Source organism: Heteronotia binoei, chromosome 7 (genome assembly GCF_032191835.1).
Source record: "Heteronotia binoei isolate CCM8104 ecotype False Entrance Well chromosome 7, APGP_CSIRO_Hbin_v1, whole genome shotgun sequence".
Lineage (NCBI taxonomy): Eukaryota > Metazoa > Chordata > Lepidosauria > Squamata > Gekkonidae > Heteronotia > Heteronotia binoei.
Window position 1 is genome coordinate 87,226,161 of NC_083229.1, and position 14,113 is coordinate 87,240,273.

The following is a 14,113-nucleotide window of genomic DNA, read 5'->3' on the forward strand; positions in this document are numbered from 1 at the left end:
AGGTCCATTTTATTTTTCTTAAGTCTGAATTGTTTAGAGATGAAAGGAAAGTTTTGTGACAGGCAGATGGCGTATTATTGCCATTTGATTTATATTTATAATTTCTAATGTGTTTGGGCTTTTTTACAGACTGATGATGGGAAAACATCTGTTAGAGATCGATTTAATGCAAGACAGTTTATGTCATGGCTACAGGATGTGGATGATAAATTTGACAAATTAAAGGCAAGTGTGTTTATTGTATCTTTTCCCAAAGTTACTTCAGTAGACAACTACAATAAACTCTCAGTCTCTTCTCCACAGTCAATAGACTATAGAAGATTCAAATGTAAATGAATGCAAAAGTGTAAAAGCTTTTAAAAAATACTGCAGAACTCTAGTGCATTTGTGGAGTTCCTGCACAGGATTGAGTTTTCCAATTTCATGCATTATCAGGATCAGCTCTGTGAGCACATGCCCATTTATCAGTGGAATTGCCCCTCAGTATTCTTTTTGGAACTCAGGATCACTAGTGTGCTTTGTGCCCACCAGAAGATTTTGAGAGTTCAGGATCAGCTGTTCTCAGCATAACAATCAAGAATACAATCTAAATTCATACAGCTGTGATACCATTTACTTCAGTGGGATCTAAGCTTACATAACTTTACATGTATTTACACTCAAGCATGTATGGAGTATGTTGATACAGCCTCTTAGTGAAAGGACCACAGTATAGTTTCCACACAGTGCCTTTTTCTGAAACACCCCTCTGTGGCACCTACCATGATAATTGCTTTTAAGCTACTCTCAGTGGGCTCCAGTATAGTGTTGGGAGTTGCAAGTAGCAAGGGAAAATACAGATAAACCCTGATACAGGCACTTAAGATCTTATATGTGCTTTATGAATTCTTTGATTCTGTCATTGTCAAGGATGCTAAATATCTGAGGTCTAAATAGAGTAAATTATATGTGTAAGTAACTAATAAGACTTTTATAACACAGAGATGTTCAGCCTTGTAAATCTGGGTAAAAGAAGAGCATCTGTTGTACATAACTACAAAAGCTCATTCATTAATGCACGGTTTGAGTTCAGGAAAAATCTGATTGAATCTAGAATTTTTAAAGACATGAAAAAACAATGTAGAAATTACTATATTGTGAAAACAAATGTTAATCATTCTAAGTGGTTACTGAGAATATAATAATGTATAAATTATTTAGCTTCTTTTAAATGTTAGGGCATCTTAGAATAGTTAAGCCAGATAAAATGATCTTATGGGTCTGTTTAGCTCATGGCCTGTCAGGTTGGACAGCCCTGCTCAAGAGGATGAAGTATGTGTTCACATTGAAATTGGCTGGGAATAACTCAACGCTCATCTCTTTATTTTGAAATAGACCTGTCTGTTGATGAGGCAGCAACATGAAGCAGCAGCTTTAAATGCTGTACAGAGATTGGAATGGCAGCTTAAACTACAAGAACTTGATCCTGCAACTTACAAATCCATCAGCATTTATGAAATTCAGGAGTTCTATATTCCTCTTGTAGATGTTAATGATGACTTTGAATTGACACCTATATGACAGCTACCCTCTCTTGACTTTCTGCCTAAAATTGTGCAGCATAAATGTAATTACTTATTTAAAATATAGGAATAATATGGAATAGGCTTTTCCAATATTCCATCTATTCCTCAGAAATGTTTCACAAAATCACATTCAATATTGTAAATGCATACCATTTAGTAATAAATGGTGCTTACTTTAAATTCTAAAGCCCAAAAGACATCTTCCTTCCCAGCAGATCTATTTATATATAACAATCTTTTCATTGAAGATCTAACAGCGCTGGAAGCTGTTACAAGAGAGCTACTGAAAAATACTTGCTATTTAAAGTCCACTGTAATGATTTTTATTATTAAGCTTAAACTCCTGCAAAGAAAATATCAACCTGTGGAAGACATTACAAATTTGTGGGGATGTGGGAAGTGAGTCTGTTCATCTTATATAATTTATAAGTTAACTGTACAGTTTTCTTTTTGGAAAAAGATGTAATGTTTTCATTTTTTAAATAACTTATTTTATACATATTGCACAAATGTAAATATTACTGTATTTAATGTTCAATCCTGTATAAAGATAAATATTTTAATTGTAAAACTGTCCTGTCTAATGTTTTATTGGACCAAATTTGTTGTTCCTTCTGTGTAGTGTGTAGGCGACTTTCTTTTAAAAGGCATGTGTTTGATTTAGCTGCTTGTTTCATCACCATCACTGTAAAGGTTTGAAACTGGGCGGTATTGCATGCTCGTTCAGTTCAAGCTTTCCTTAGTGTGTGGTACCTAAACGATAGCAACATGTGGTTGCCAATCCACCAAGCACTACTTCTGTACAAACTCCATTCTTTCTGAGAAATTTGCAGTGTACTTTGCAGCAGTGCTTAATGGATTTCACCTTGACTTCCCAGAAACATTTATTGCTCCGCTACTGTAATGCCATGCCTGTGACTTAATATGCTGAGAGTATTTTTGTTTAAAAACTTAAGGATTATAACCTTGCTCTTACATGCTGATCTCAAAATGAGCCTATTCTACCCCATCTCACCCCTTCCAAATGCCTCTCAATGAAAAATTGTTAAATTGTACATTGTCTATTTTAATATTTACCTATTAAAGCATATGTAAATAGTTGTAAATATGATGTGTAATAAATTCTATTGGTCATGCTAACAAATGGTTGAATCCTTGTGATGGTGAAATTTTCATCCTTGAAGTTTTATACAATTTGACAAATAAATATTTGAAAGTTCCATTATAAGATAGTACTGGTATATTGAGTAATTTTCTTACAACTTTTGAACAACTACTAATGTGCTTGTATTATACTAACAAAATGCTTGCTATTATTTTGGAATATGTGAACAGAAGAACTATGGATATTAAACTTAGATTAAATTTCAGATCAGATCCCCTCTGCACCCCAAAGGGTCATGAAAATCACCCTGGGTCAAGCATTATCACTCTACTTAATCTACCTCTCAGGATTATTATGACAAAATTACTATGCCCATTCTGATTTCCTATGAAGATGAGCAAGATACTAAGTAGGATATATTTTAGACTCCCATGAAGAGGCTGCTAATGCATTGCCCTTCATGTGAGTCCTAGTTAGTAGATACCATGTAAGAACTCAACTTTTAGCCCAAACCATAATTTCCCCAGATTGTTATGTGTTCCTGAAGTCGCTAAAGAAAGGTTGGTTGCTATGCTTTTAGCATATCAGTTTACACTTGATTTGTCAGATTTTGTTCTCCTTTTCTATTTTCCCCTTTTCTGGAAGGCATCCTTTTTTCCTGTCATTTATATTATTTGCTGTTGATAGTCAGTCTTCCTCATTGAGACTCAAGGCAAACTAAGTCAGTGCAGACAATAGTATGGAGCATCCAGTAAATGCCATAGGATTAGGATTGTGGAAATTTAAAACCAAGTAAAAATCTGGCCTCTGTAATTCTGGTGTTTAACCACAAAGGCATCCTCTTGGATTTATTTACACTCTCGTATCTGCAGCATACATTTTACCTGATCTTTCTGGTATGTTGGGAAAAGTACAAAACCCTTTACGTGGTCATTGTCTGTATTTTTGCTGCATGTATATAGATAGCTTGGCTGTGGCTTCCCAATGCATGTATAAATTAATGCACGTGTAATCCTCACATGGTACTTGCTATGATGGGTTTTGCATGCTGTTTCCTTATGTAGAACTACTTTGTGTGGGGAAAATCTATTAAGCCGAATTCATGATGGAGAAGAAACAGGACAGAAGTTCAGAACCTTCTACTGTTCTGTCTCCTCTTGATGGAATATAATGGAGTTGACAGAAGAAATAAGACATTACCAAACTGACCTTGTGTTTTGGTGTGAATCATTCAGTCCAAGATGGATGAGGGCTGAAGTTCACATATTAAGCCAGAAAACTGAAGCCATGGTGGAGCTAACCTGCACTTCTCTCCCACGCCCATGATTATTTTCACCTGTATGAAGACTCCTGCTATTCAGATTTCAACACAAATCCATTGCTGTTCAAGAAATTCAACAGACATATAATGGCTGATTGACTTGTGGAGGTTCCTTATAAGTTTTGTATCTGTACAGTTTAGGTCTCTATTTTGACACTGCAGCTACAGACACAAAGCCCTATATCACCAGAAGAAAACATTGGAACTTCCAAGTTAAAAGCTTTTCTTCTGGTGATATAAGGCTCCCCTAGAAGGACAACTAAGAACCCGTGACCTACCTGTTTCCCCAAGGTTGATACTATAATGGACAACCACTTCAGCCAATGGGTATAAAATCTGCATCTCATCTGACAGGGCAGAATTATTTTCATCTTACTTTTCCCACCTGGTGGGAAGGGTGGGATATAAATTACAAATAAATAAATAAATCTTAATAGCACAACCAAAATTTTGCCATACAGCAAAGGCTTCAACCCCATGCATATTGAAAACCCCTTGAACACAGTGGAATATTCATTGTGCTGGACTGTATGGGTACCAGTGTTCCCTCTAAACTGAGTTAGTGTGAGCTAGCTCAGATTTTTATCCTCCAGCTCACAGATTTTTGTCTTAGCTCAAGAAGAATGACCCCAGAGCACAATTTTTGCAGTAGCTCACAACTTCAATGCCAGTAGCTCACAATTCTAATGCCAATAGCTCACAAAGTAGAATTTTTGCTAAGACTGCAGCTTAGAGGGAACATTGATGAGTGCATATTCAAAGTTTTGTTTAGGGCCCTGATGCACTGCTATTAAGTATGACATACCATCAAGATAGCTCATTTTAAACACCATAACCTAGACTGGCAGTGTTGTCTGTGCCTTGCAGTGAGCCACATTTGGCATCAGAAATTAAAAGAGCCACATGACTGCCCTGTGTGTTACCCTACCAAACACACAGCTACTGTTATAAATATACTAGGAGTAAGGCCCATTGTGAAGAAAAATACAACAGGTTCTAGAAAGGCTCTTGGTGAGTGCCCCTCTTGCTGCTTTCCCACCCACCCAAGTGAAGGCATTCACTCTCCCACACACCTCAAAGGGATCTGATCTCTGCTATCTGGAGAGATCTGAGTGATCTCCAGCCCTCACCTGGAGATTGGCAACAATGGTTCCCCAGGAGGAAATGGCTAATTTGGAGACTGGAGTCTATGGCATTGTATCTGAGGTCCCCACCCGTCCTCAAATTCGCCCTCTCCAGGTTCCACTCCTCAAGTGTGACTGGGCCCATGGGGTCGCAAAGAGTCAGAATTGACTGTGTGACTGAACAACAAAGTCACACTGGCTGTCATAGGGGGGCTGCTGCTGAACAGGCACAAGCAGCCAGGTCTAGTTAAGTCATGCCAGCCAGGTGGCATCAAGTCATCCAGAAGGTGCTGCCAGGCCTAGGGTAGCCAACCTCCAGGTAGAGCCTGATGATCTTCTAGGATCACAACTGAACTCCAGACAACATCTCTCTTCCCCATCCTGGAGAAAACTGCTTTGGAGGGTGGACTCTATGGCATTATATTCAGCTGAGGGCAACATTAGTTGCCTAGCAACAGCCTCTGGTTAGCAGCTCCAACAGTGGTGAGGACGGACAGAGGGAGTAACAGGAAAGTGACTGCCATGGCCTTTGGTGAACTGCTTCGTGAAGCTGCAGTAGGGCGACAGCCCTATTTGATGGAGAGAACACAGAGAAGTATCGGAGATATGTCTGTCTCTGAGGTAAGAGTATTTTAACAGTTTGTTCAGTACTCCCAGGCCTGCCATCGGTGAGGGATGGGGAGTCAGCCAATGGGAGCTCAGAGGTGGTGCGTGACACATGATGGGCCAATGGTTTGTTGAGTGCAACCATCAGCCAATGGGAGCACTCCATTTGGCCACCACCCCGGGAATTATCTATGATAACTATAGTGATGGCTGCATCCACAGGATTTTCCAGGCCCTTTTATTCTGTCCCTAACATGGGGCATGCAGCTCACTCATCCTCCAGTCCCTCTAACCAGAGATATTTTGAGGTGAGAAACGGTTTTCTCCTTCATAGCATCACAACTAGGGAACATTCCCTGGGGAGATACATCTGTCTCCCTCTATTGGTGCCTTCTGCATGTGGGTGAAGACTTTTTGTTTTGTTTAATATACCCCCATTAATGGTTATTGACCCTCTTCTCTTGTTCTGGTGGTGTTAGTATATGCGCTTTTATGGAATGTTATAATTTTAAATATTTAATTGTTCAAGTGTTTTAATGTTTCACCACCTTGGGTCCCTGATCAGGTGGAAAGGCAGCAAATATGCTTTAAATAAATATAAATAAACTCCTCTTTCCTTCTGCCCCTACTTAATTTTCTGGATAAATGTGACAGGATAAAAATCTATTCACATTGCATGTTAAAAAGTAAGCTCTTACTAATAAAAACGCATGCTAAAATAAATGTTAGTCTTCAAAATGCCACTCAAGTTCTGAAAGAGCAAAATAACAGTCACATCCACTTAATGTTCTAGGTTATCTTCTCTAGGAAGGTAGCTAGAGGAGGTTCCCCACAGAGGCATGTGAGCCTGCACACACATGAAGTGTTGGAATCCATGCTTGTGGAATCCTTATTGGTTTGTGGATGTTGAAAATCTACTCTAGGTAAGCAGGTGGAAGATAAGGGATCATGCCACTGCAGGAAGGGAAATGCATTTCTCAAATCCCTCTACTGTAATGATTCCTGTAAGTGGAAAACGTATACAGGTGAATGGCTATACTAAAACATTTCTTTTAAAAAAAAATTGCAGAGAGTTTATTAGTTGAGGATGAAAGTATTACGAATTTGACTTCCCCACCTGAAAGGACCCATTTACGTTAGTTTACCCACCTGGAGATCTCCAGTCGTACAGAGAGACCTCCTGGATAAAATGATTGTGTGGAGAGTGGCTCTGTATCCCACTGAGTATCTCTTCCTAAACCCCACCCTCCCCAGGCTCCACTCTCAAATCTCCAGGAATTCCCCAACCGGGCGTTGCTAGCCTTATTTACATGTCAATATTCTGTTGCCACATTCCGCTGTTGGCCTTTCTTGGAAAGTCAAATCCTGTAATAACGACGTGATCTTGCGTGAATGGCTATACTAAAACATTTCTTTAAAAAAAAAATTGCAGAGAGTTTATTAGTTGAGGATGGAAGTATTACGAATTTGACTTCCCCACCTGAAAGGACCCATTTACGTTACAGTTTACCCACCTGGAGATCTCCAGTCGTTCCTCCTGGATAAAATGATTGTGTGGAGAGTGGCTCTGTATCCCACTGCGTATCTCTTCCTAAACCCCGCCCTCCCCAGGCTCCACTCTCAAATCTCCAGGAATTCCCCAACCGGGCGTTGCTAGCCTTATTTACATGTCAATATTCTGTTGCCACATTCCGCTGTTGGCCTTTCTTGCAAAGTCAAATCCTGTAATAACGACCTGATCTTGCGTGAAAGGTGAATACACGCCTGTGTGTGTGAAATCTGCGGGATTTAAAACTATCATACTTTTGTGTTGTCCAGCATCTAACGTGGCGGAAAATCTTTTGTGATGTGCCATCTGCTAGACAACACAAAAATGATACAGAACGGAGTTGAAATTTTAAAATACCGCTTATCTCTCACACTAAAGCATGCATTCGCTTTTTATACGCAAGAAGAGGGCGGCAAAGTCCTAGTTTGGCAAAGTTGAGTAAGAGCAGGAGCATGAATGCAAAGGAGCCCAATTGGGCTGGACCCGACGCGTCGAGCCCTGGTGGTTGCTTCTGGAGTCTCTGAAGAGAAAAGAGCAGCCCCCTTTCCCGCCCTCACGGCGGAGGCAAAAGGTGCTCTTCCATCACGCCGATGAAGTTAGCAGGGGTTTGGGAGTCGATGTCAATCAGTGGGCTGGACTTTTTTTCGGCGCTCCCTCCCCAGTTTCCCGCCCCTAAATATTAAAATACAAGAGTCAGTCATGTATACACTGCGAGCCTAAGAAAAGAGGCCGCGTAGGCGCGCCCCTTAGACGCCTTGAGGTGCAGATGAGGCCAGGAAGGAGGAGACGGTTTGGCCATTTTTTCCCCGCCTCTGTCTTCGGTCGGAACTGCATGCAAGGTGGGGGCCGGGGCCTGTCCCTTTAAGGTGCCTGTAGGTCGCCCGCCTCCTGGCTGCCGAGGTCCAGCGGCCGTGGTCGTCGTACAAGCCAAAGCCGGGAGCTCCAGTGCAGAGTAAGAGGGCGCCTGCCTGGGGAAACTTGGAGTCGTCCGGGCCTTTGTAGCAGAGGAGGAGGAGGGGACGAGCTAGCAGTCCCAAAGCACGGGGTGAGGGGAGAGACTCTTGTGAAAACGGGAGAAGTGGTGAACGTGGAAATGCTGAGGGATTGTTCTGATAATCTTGTTCCAGGATTTGCGGGGCATGGGATTCTCTTTTAGGTCGTCCTTCTTGTCTTGGAGAGAAATCCTTTGGTGCCGGGATGGCCGACTGGTCCATGTTGGGGTAATCGCGTGGGTTAGTGCCGACCCTTCCCTTTTCCTCTGCTTTTCATGTCCCACCTAATCATCTAGCCAAACCTGCCTTAGCTAGTTTCACCTGGGGTGGGGAACCGTCTTCATCTTTCTTGGCAGTGGTTTGTACCTTTTGACTGATGCAGCTGCCTTTTCCCTGGAGGTTCCTGAGTAAAAAGCATCAGCATCCTCAAAACGTTTCCTAGTGCCAGTCCTCTCCTCAACCCCAGGACTGGTAACAAGGTATATGAGGTGGTGGTGGTAAACAGTCAGGTGAAATTGGTTGTTTTTAGCATGTAAGCTTAAGTCCCTGGAACACCTTGGTTTCATTCTGAACTGCTGTAAAATGAGTGAAAGGTAGGGTTGCTTATTATGGGTGAACAGATGTGAAAATAATTTTCAAACAGCCACAGTGTCTTCAGAATTTTTTTTTAAATAACCAGTATCTGAAGCAGTGATTCAAATGGATATTATAAACTTTCAGTAGACCTTTTTTACTGCATCTTGCTTGTTTATTATATTTCACCAAAGACTCGAGTTTCATGCTAGATTCTGAAAAGTCTTTAGTCTTTCTAAGGAGGTGATACCAGACCAGTCAACCAGCAAGGTCAGAGGCAACGGTACTAATGGATTTGTCAAATCTAAACACAATTTATTTTATTTTTATCTACTTCATTTATATCCCACTTTTCTTCCCAATGGGGACCCAACGAGGTTTACACCATTGTCCTTTACTTCATTTTACCCTCACAACCATGTGAGATAGATTACTCTGAGTGTATGTGACTGGCTCAAAATCACTCCATAAGCTTTCCTGGAAGAGTGGGGATTTGAACAGGGGTCTCCCAGGTCCTAGTCCAACACTGATCACTACACTACACTGGTTTGAAATGGTTGTTAGCAAATGTCATACCTTCTCTGCCATTCCCAACACTTAGGTTGCTAGAAACCATAAGTATCTGATGAGGCATTCATGTTCTTCTTATAAAGAAAGTGAGGAATAAAGTTATTTTAAAGAATCCAGATGCCACTATTTGGTTTAGACAAAAATGCCTTTGGGCTCAGAAAAGCTGTTCTTACAAGCAGTGGGAAGCACCTCAAAAAGAATGGGTCATTTTGACCTTCCGGATCTCCTTGGTGAGCTCCACATCCTACAACATTTTCACCAATGAAGTTCACTTGGTAGTATAGTTTGGGGAGCCAATATTTAGGACTAAGTATGTAGTATAAATGGATAACTGGCACATGCAGAAAAAGGACATAATCAAATTATTCCATTCACAGATATGTGCATTGTATTGATATAACATCTCAGCACTCTGTTCATACACATATGGCACCCATCCAGGTGCTTGTTTAAAAGCCTTTTGTGTAAATTAATACATCTAGACAGGTGGTGCTGAAACACTTTGGGGCTGTGCTAAAACATGTTTGCATTTATTTATATATTAGTAATCTTTGCATCAGCTTCCTTGTTGGTGTTCTCTGTCTTGCTAACCAATCGAAATATTTTATCTATCACCATGCATTTATCTTAACTACTGACAATTCTCACGCAAATGAATGCACAGATACCATGATTAAAATTTAAATTTATGTAAATTTAAAGTCTTCAGAAAAGTAGTGAGCTAACCAATTCACTGGCCTCTGTTTTTGCCATACATACTGTTGAAATTTGAAAGACCCACAGAAACAAAACCTATAAGAGCTATGTGATACAGATGAGTTTGCTTTTGCCTCAGCGTCTCCATGTGATGTTTCTTATTTCAGTGCTGTCTGGAGGTCCCAGAAATATCCTCCCCACAAGGAACATGAGGGTGTGGTACATCACCGTGCCAGCACTAGTTAGCATGATGTTGTTTTTCTTGATCCAGCCGTCAATGTGCTGCAACAAGGCTCTGTGTGCTAGTGACGTCAGTAAATGCTTAATACAGGTATGAGAAAATGTACTTGCTGTTTGTGTGTGTGATTAACCAAAAAGGAAAATCAGAGGCTTTTGCTGCATCAATTTATTGACTAAACAATGATCTCGAAGTGAATAGTAAACAAGAATTCTGCATAGATAATTATACATTGAAAAACTTGGGAATCTTTGTTTATATCTTTCTTTTAAAGTAAATCAATATGTAACTCTTAATTCATAAGAATTTTCTGCATCTTACAATACAGAAACTAACTTCCTCCCTTCCTTCCTTGTGAGACACAGAGAGCAGACACAGGGAACCTAAGCAGGTCTACTTGGGATTCTACTCAAGTCTACTCAGTTGGGTTTACTCTTAGAAAAGTGTTTTTGGGACATCACTGATACACTATCAGCTTTAATTTAAGGCAGGGGTGGCGAAACTGCAGCTTGGGAGCAACATGTGATTATTTCACATATATTGTGTGGCTCTAAAAGACTCCACCGCCCCATTGGTCGGTTTGGAGAAGGCATTCATCTCTTTCAATCACTTCTTCAAGCCAGCCGGCAGCTTGGAGAATACATTTAAAGTTAAAGTTGCTTTCTTTCCACCTCTCCCACCTTCCCCATCCTTCCTATCTTGCAGCTCTCAAACATCTGACATTCATGTCTTGCAACTCTCAAACATCTGACATTTATTCTATGTGGCTCTTACATTAAGCAAGTTTGGTCACCCCTGATCTAAGGCATATTATGCTGTCTTAAACAACATGCACTGTATCACTAGATTTCTGGGATAAAAGTTTAAATGTTTGTGTGGGAAGTGGAATATAACTAAAATTCTTGAAATATTCTGTCTTGAAGATGGAGTAGTCAGTAATGAGAAGATTGCTTTCTATAATATAGGGCTGAATAAGAAATGTTTGTTTCATCAGCCTGGTGATATGCCTGTTAAATATAAAAGTATTAAATACAGACATTGTTGATTTGCTGTGATGTTCCTTACATTTTGGTTCACTTCCACAGAACTTCTGTATTTTATATTGTGCCCAGTATTTGAGGATTTGGCCGAGGGGCGTTTTATCACTTCAGTAACAATGGAGCAGTGCAGCACTAGGACAAGTTATATGGGTGATAGATGAGCTATATGGCTACATGAACATGGTAGAGGAGGGAGAAAGCCATGAAGGACACCAAAGCTAATGCACCATTACCGGGTTTCCTTTGGAGTAACTGACTTGGGAGAATTTGATACATTTCAAAATTCGAATTAGTGGATTTCTCATCTTCCCTGAGAAATCTACACAACACTATTGAGCATATAATTAATTCTGATAGTTATATGCTGGGGAGGAGGAAGACTGACTCCAGGCACCATCAGCTCCCTTCACCATAGGAAAATGAAACTGAAAATATCACTCGTGTAATACAGTGGTGGGAGGTGGGAAAAGGAAATCCCTGTGCACAACAGAAGGCACAAGGCCCACTATTGTGTGTGAGAATATATTGACTAGCTCCTGTTCCTGTGTTTACGTGGAAGTTGGTACAGAAGCTAAACTGGGAAAACTTGTTTAGCTTGTGCTCATCACAAAATATGTACAAGAAAAATAATTAGAGGACATCAGTTTCCTCACTGATTTGGAGCCATAATTGTGTGAAAGATGTGGGGAGATAATAGTGATCTTACTAAAAATTACTTCTCTAATCTTGCACGATCTCTGGTTCATGAATAAATGCTCATGGCCATTGTTAAAATTCCTGATGGCACTTGGGGTTTTTTTGTTTGGCCACTGTGTGACACAGAGTGTTGGACTGGATGGGCCATAGGCCTGATCCAACATGGCTTCTCTTATGTTCTTATGAAATGGGACATCAGTAAGAGGACATGACCTGAGGGGAGGATTTGTCGGAGCGGGAGTAGCAGAGTGAGGGAGATGACTTGCCCGACACAGGGCTTCAGGAAAGAAAATCAGGCAGACACGTGCAACTAGTGCCAAAAGGTGTATTAACATATATACACGACAAGTGCTCTCTTGTGCAGTCTATACAATATCACCTCCACGGACAAAGTGCTTCGCCTAACCACCATCTCACAGGGAGAGACCTGTGTGATGCACACACAGATCATATATAGTCCAAGCAGCCAATCCTGGCCGTGCTGACTCAGCAGATTGCATCACTTGGCTTCTGCCGGCTCAAGCCGGTCTGCTGATCAGGTCACTGTGACCTAGCCTGGCAGCTAGATCACCAGCTGTCATACTGTAGCTGTCAGACTGGGTTTATGTAGATTCTTGCTCCAACACACCTCCTAATCTATTTAAACCCAGTGCACCAAAACACTTTACACAGTTTACATACATGTCCACCAGCAACATTACAGTTCATATTCACGTAGCTCGGAACCCTTTCCGGAATTCGTTCAGGAACTCATCATGATTGTAAAACACATCATCGTGTTCCTGTTCAGCCAGCTCTTTCAGACGCTTGGCTTCAGCCTCCTTCTCCCTTGCCTCGCACTCTGCCACCCAGGCTTTCCATTTCTTAGCCTTTTCTTTTAACATTTCCTCAAATCCGGGTGGGTCTGGATTGACAGTCAGAGTGACATAGGGACACTTGTACCTAGCGGGACGTTGGCCTTTGGTGGACCTGGCAGACACCCGTGGCCCTGTGCTTGGACCAGCTTTGTCTTCTTCGGGTTGCTCTGTTCCCACCTCCTGGGCTGGTTGCTCTGCCCCTGTAATTGGGTGTTGAACCTCCTGACTCTCACACTTTACCTCCAGTTCCTGCATTTGAGGCTCTGCCTCCTGACTCTGCTCGTTAGGCTCTGTGCCAGCATTCGGCTCACCTTCTCCAGCCCCACTGGGTGCCACCTCCTGGGCTGGAGTTCTGGGCTGCGCTCCAACATCGTTATCGCTACTTGGCAGCAGGACAAATTGTTTCTGCAAGGAGTGCAACCTTGGCCAGCTGCTTTCTTCATTGAACTGGGCACTCTTACTAAGTGTTATCTTGCATTTGCTATTGCAGAAACGATAACACCTGGCCCTTGGCTTGTAGCCCAGAAAAATTAGGCTCTCTGCCCGGACATCCCCCTCCCCGCTACTCGTGGAGTGGATGCCAACCCGAGCCCGTGACCCAAAGACTTTTAAAGAACTCAAATCTGGGGTCTTGTTCAACAGTAACCTGTAAGGCACATTTTTCACAGTATTACACCAAACCCTATTTTGCAAAAAAACAGCTGCATGTATGGTTTCTGCCCAATAGGTCATTGGCAGTTGTGCATCCTCTAACATGCAATACATCACATTCTGCAATACAGCCCCATGCCCATTTTCTCGGGGCGTTGCCGGGTTCGTCAGACGGTGGGCAATGCCCTTGTTCTCCAGCCAACGTTTCATCTGGTTAGATAAGAATTCCCCCCCTCTGTCGGTTTGTACAGCTAGGAGATTAACCCCTAATTGTCGCTCCACTGCTTTGACCCACTTGGTGAATGTCTTATACACCTCAGACTTATGCACCATGGTGAAAACCCACGCGTACCTCGTGTGGTCGTCGGTGGCCACCAAGCAGTATCTCCTCCCCGACAGACTCTTTGGCAATGGGCCAATAACGTCTAAATGAACTAGTTCCAGGGCTCGTGTGCTTTCCCTTGAGCTTTCTTTAGCAACAGCACACGCCTTGCTTTTGGTCTTCTTGCAGACCTGGCAATCCAAGTAAC

The 14,113-nt window shown here is 41.7% G+C and overlaps 2 protein-coding genes across 7 annotated transcripts in view; both read left to right on the forward strand.

Moving 5' to 3' along the window:
- ANKRD12 (ankyrin repeat domain 12) overlaps positions 1 to 2,797 on the forward strand; it is a 104,372-nt gene extending 101,575 nt beyond the window's left edge. For all 5 annotated transcript variants that reach the window (XM_060244004.1, XM_060244003.1, XM_060244005.1 and 2 more), the window contains 2 exons: positions 130 to 225; positions 1,375 to 2,797. In XM_060244004.1, the coding sequence (XP_060099987.1) occupies positions 130 to 225; positions 1,375 to 1,560 (282 nt within the window). In that variant the 3' untranslated portion in view covers positions 1,561 to 2,797. The remainder of the gene's footprint in view (positions 1 to 129; positions 226 to 1,374) is intronic.
- A 5,171-nt stretch (positions 2,798 to 7,968) lies between these two features.
- The window catches only part of TWSG1 (twisted gastrulation BMP signaling modulator 1), a 37,931-nt gene continuing 31,786 nt past the window's right edge, over positions 7,969 to 14,113 (forward strand). Inside the window, exons 1-2 of one of the 2 annotated variants that reach the window (XM_060244007.1) lie at positions 7,969 to 8,109; positions 10,269 to 10,432. In XM_060244007.1, the coding sequence (XP_060099990.1) occupies positions 8,037 to 8,109; positions 10,269 to 10,432 (237 nt within the window). In that variant the 5' untranslated portion in view covers positions 7,969 to 8,036. Of the gene's footprint in view, positions 8,223 to 10,268; positions 10,433 to 14,113 lie in introns of both variants that reach the window. The other variant, XM_060244008.1, reaches the window with a different exon arrangement.